The sequence below is a fragment of the Arachis duranensis genome, chromosome 4 (genome assembly GCF_000817695.3).
Source record: "Arachis duranensis cultivar V14167 chromosome 4, aradu.V14167.gnm2.J7QH, whole genome shotgun sequence".
Taxonomy (NCBI): domain Eukaryota; kingdom Viridiplantae; phylum Streptophyta; class Magnoliopsida; order Fabales; family Fabaceae; genus Arachis; species Arachis duranensis.
The window spans coordinates 71,937,707-71,939,366 of NC_029775.3; the positions used below are offsets into that span (position 1 = coordinate 71,937,707).

Here is a 1,660-nt window from a genome sequence, read left to right on the forward strand (position 1 = left end):
TGATGATATATTTAATGAGGCTTTGTATGATAAAAGAAGACAGCAAAATAACACACTTATAGATAATTAGATCGATGAGAGTTTATTCGATGATTCAGAACAAGAAGATATCGATAGAAGCTCTATCCCAACTCCTCGTAGATGGATCAACAGAGATTGAGAAGCAGGACATGATTGCCTTTTCCAAGATTACTTTGCAGATGAGTTGGTGTATAATACTAACATTTTTCAACGGAGATTTCGAATGAGAAGACATGTGTTCCTTCGAATAGTAGACGCTCTCTCAAATATCTATCCGTATTTCTAACAGAGGGTCGATGCAATTGGAGGAAGAGGCTTGTCATCACTCCAAAAATGCACTGCTGCGATATGGATGTTACCATATGGCGTAGCAGCTGATGTTGTTGATGATTATGTGCGCATAGGCGAGAGCACTACAATTGAATGCTTGGAAAAATTTGTTGAAGGTGTCATTTCGGTGTTCGAGGATGAATACTTACGAAAACCAAATCCAAATTATGGATGATGCATGCTACAAATGGCAAAGGGTCATGGCTTTCCTAGCATGTTGGGTAGCATTGACTGCATGCATTGGCTATGGAAAAATTGTTTGAAATCATGGAAAGGTATGTACATGAGTGGTTAGTGAGGGGTTGCAACCATAGTACTTGAGGTTGTAGTATCTTCAGACCTTTGGATATGGCATGCGTTCTTTGGAGTTTCTGGTTCAAATAACGATATTAATGTGTTAGATCATTCTCCAGTGTTCGATAATATTCTAAATGACCGTGCTCCAGAGATAAATTATACGATTAATGGTAATAATTATACTATAGGATACTATTTAGCAGATGATATTTATTCTGAATGGGCCAAATTTGTCAAATCAATCTCAAAGCCACAAGGAGAGAAACGCAAGTTATTTGCACAATACCAAGGGCAAAGAAAAGATGTGGAGCGAGCATTCGGAGTGTTGCAAGCACGCTTTGCAATTATACGTGGTCCAGATCGCTTTTGGGAAAAGAAGAAGATTGCAAACATAATAAGAGCTTGTATTATATTGCATAATATGATTGTTGAGGATGAAAGAGATACTTGTGTAGAAAATTTTGCTCAAGACTTAGAGTATGACAATGTCAAAAAAGGCTTATCACAACTTCAGCTGGGGGAGAAAGATTTTACACCATACCATCAATTTCTCCAAAGAAATGCCCAACTTCGGAATAGGCAGCAGCATAGACAGTTGAAAATGGACTTGATCGAACACATATGGCAATTTCACAATGCTTGTCGTCAACTATAGAGGTTAACTATGTTTTTCTTTGTATTAAGTAATTTTACAAATTAGTGTAATCCCGAATTATATATTGTATATTATTATTATATATGAATTTTTTTAATATTAATATATTTTAATAGTGAATTATTTTTGAATTTATAAATTTAAATAATATTATTAAAAAAGTAACTACATTAATTTAAATTATTTTAATTAATTAATTAAGTGAGACCACAACAGGGACTAAAGTTAATTCCTCCTAATGGAGAAGAGAGATGCTTTGAGTTCCTATTTACTGTTTATGACACAAGAGCTAATGTGGAGTTACTTTTTATGACAGGTGGGTCATAAATAGAGATTGGGATGAGTTCCCTTCTGGAG

At 34.9% G+C, this 1,660-nt stretch overlaps 1 protein-coding gene across 1 annotated transcript; it reads left to right on the plus strand.

The window, feature by feature from the left end:
- Positions 1 to 538: 538 nt before the first annotated feature.
- Positions 539 to 1,303, plus strand: LOC107484675 (uncharacterized). The gene is made up of 2 exons (XM_016105223.1): positions 539 to 626; positions 753 to 1,303. Exons 1-2 carry the CDS (start codon positions 539 to 541, stop codon positions 1,301 to 1,303), a joined length of 639 nt encoding a protein of 212 aa, XP_015960709.1.
- Positions 1,304 to 1,660: the final 357 nt, after the last annotated feature.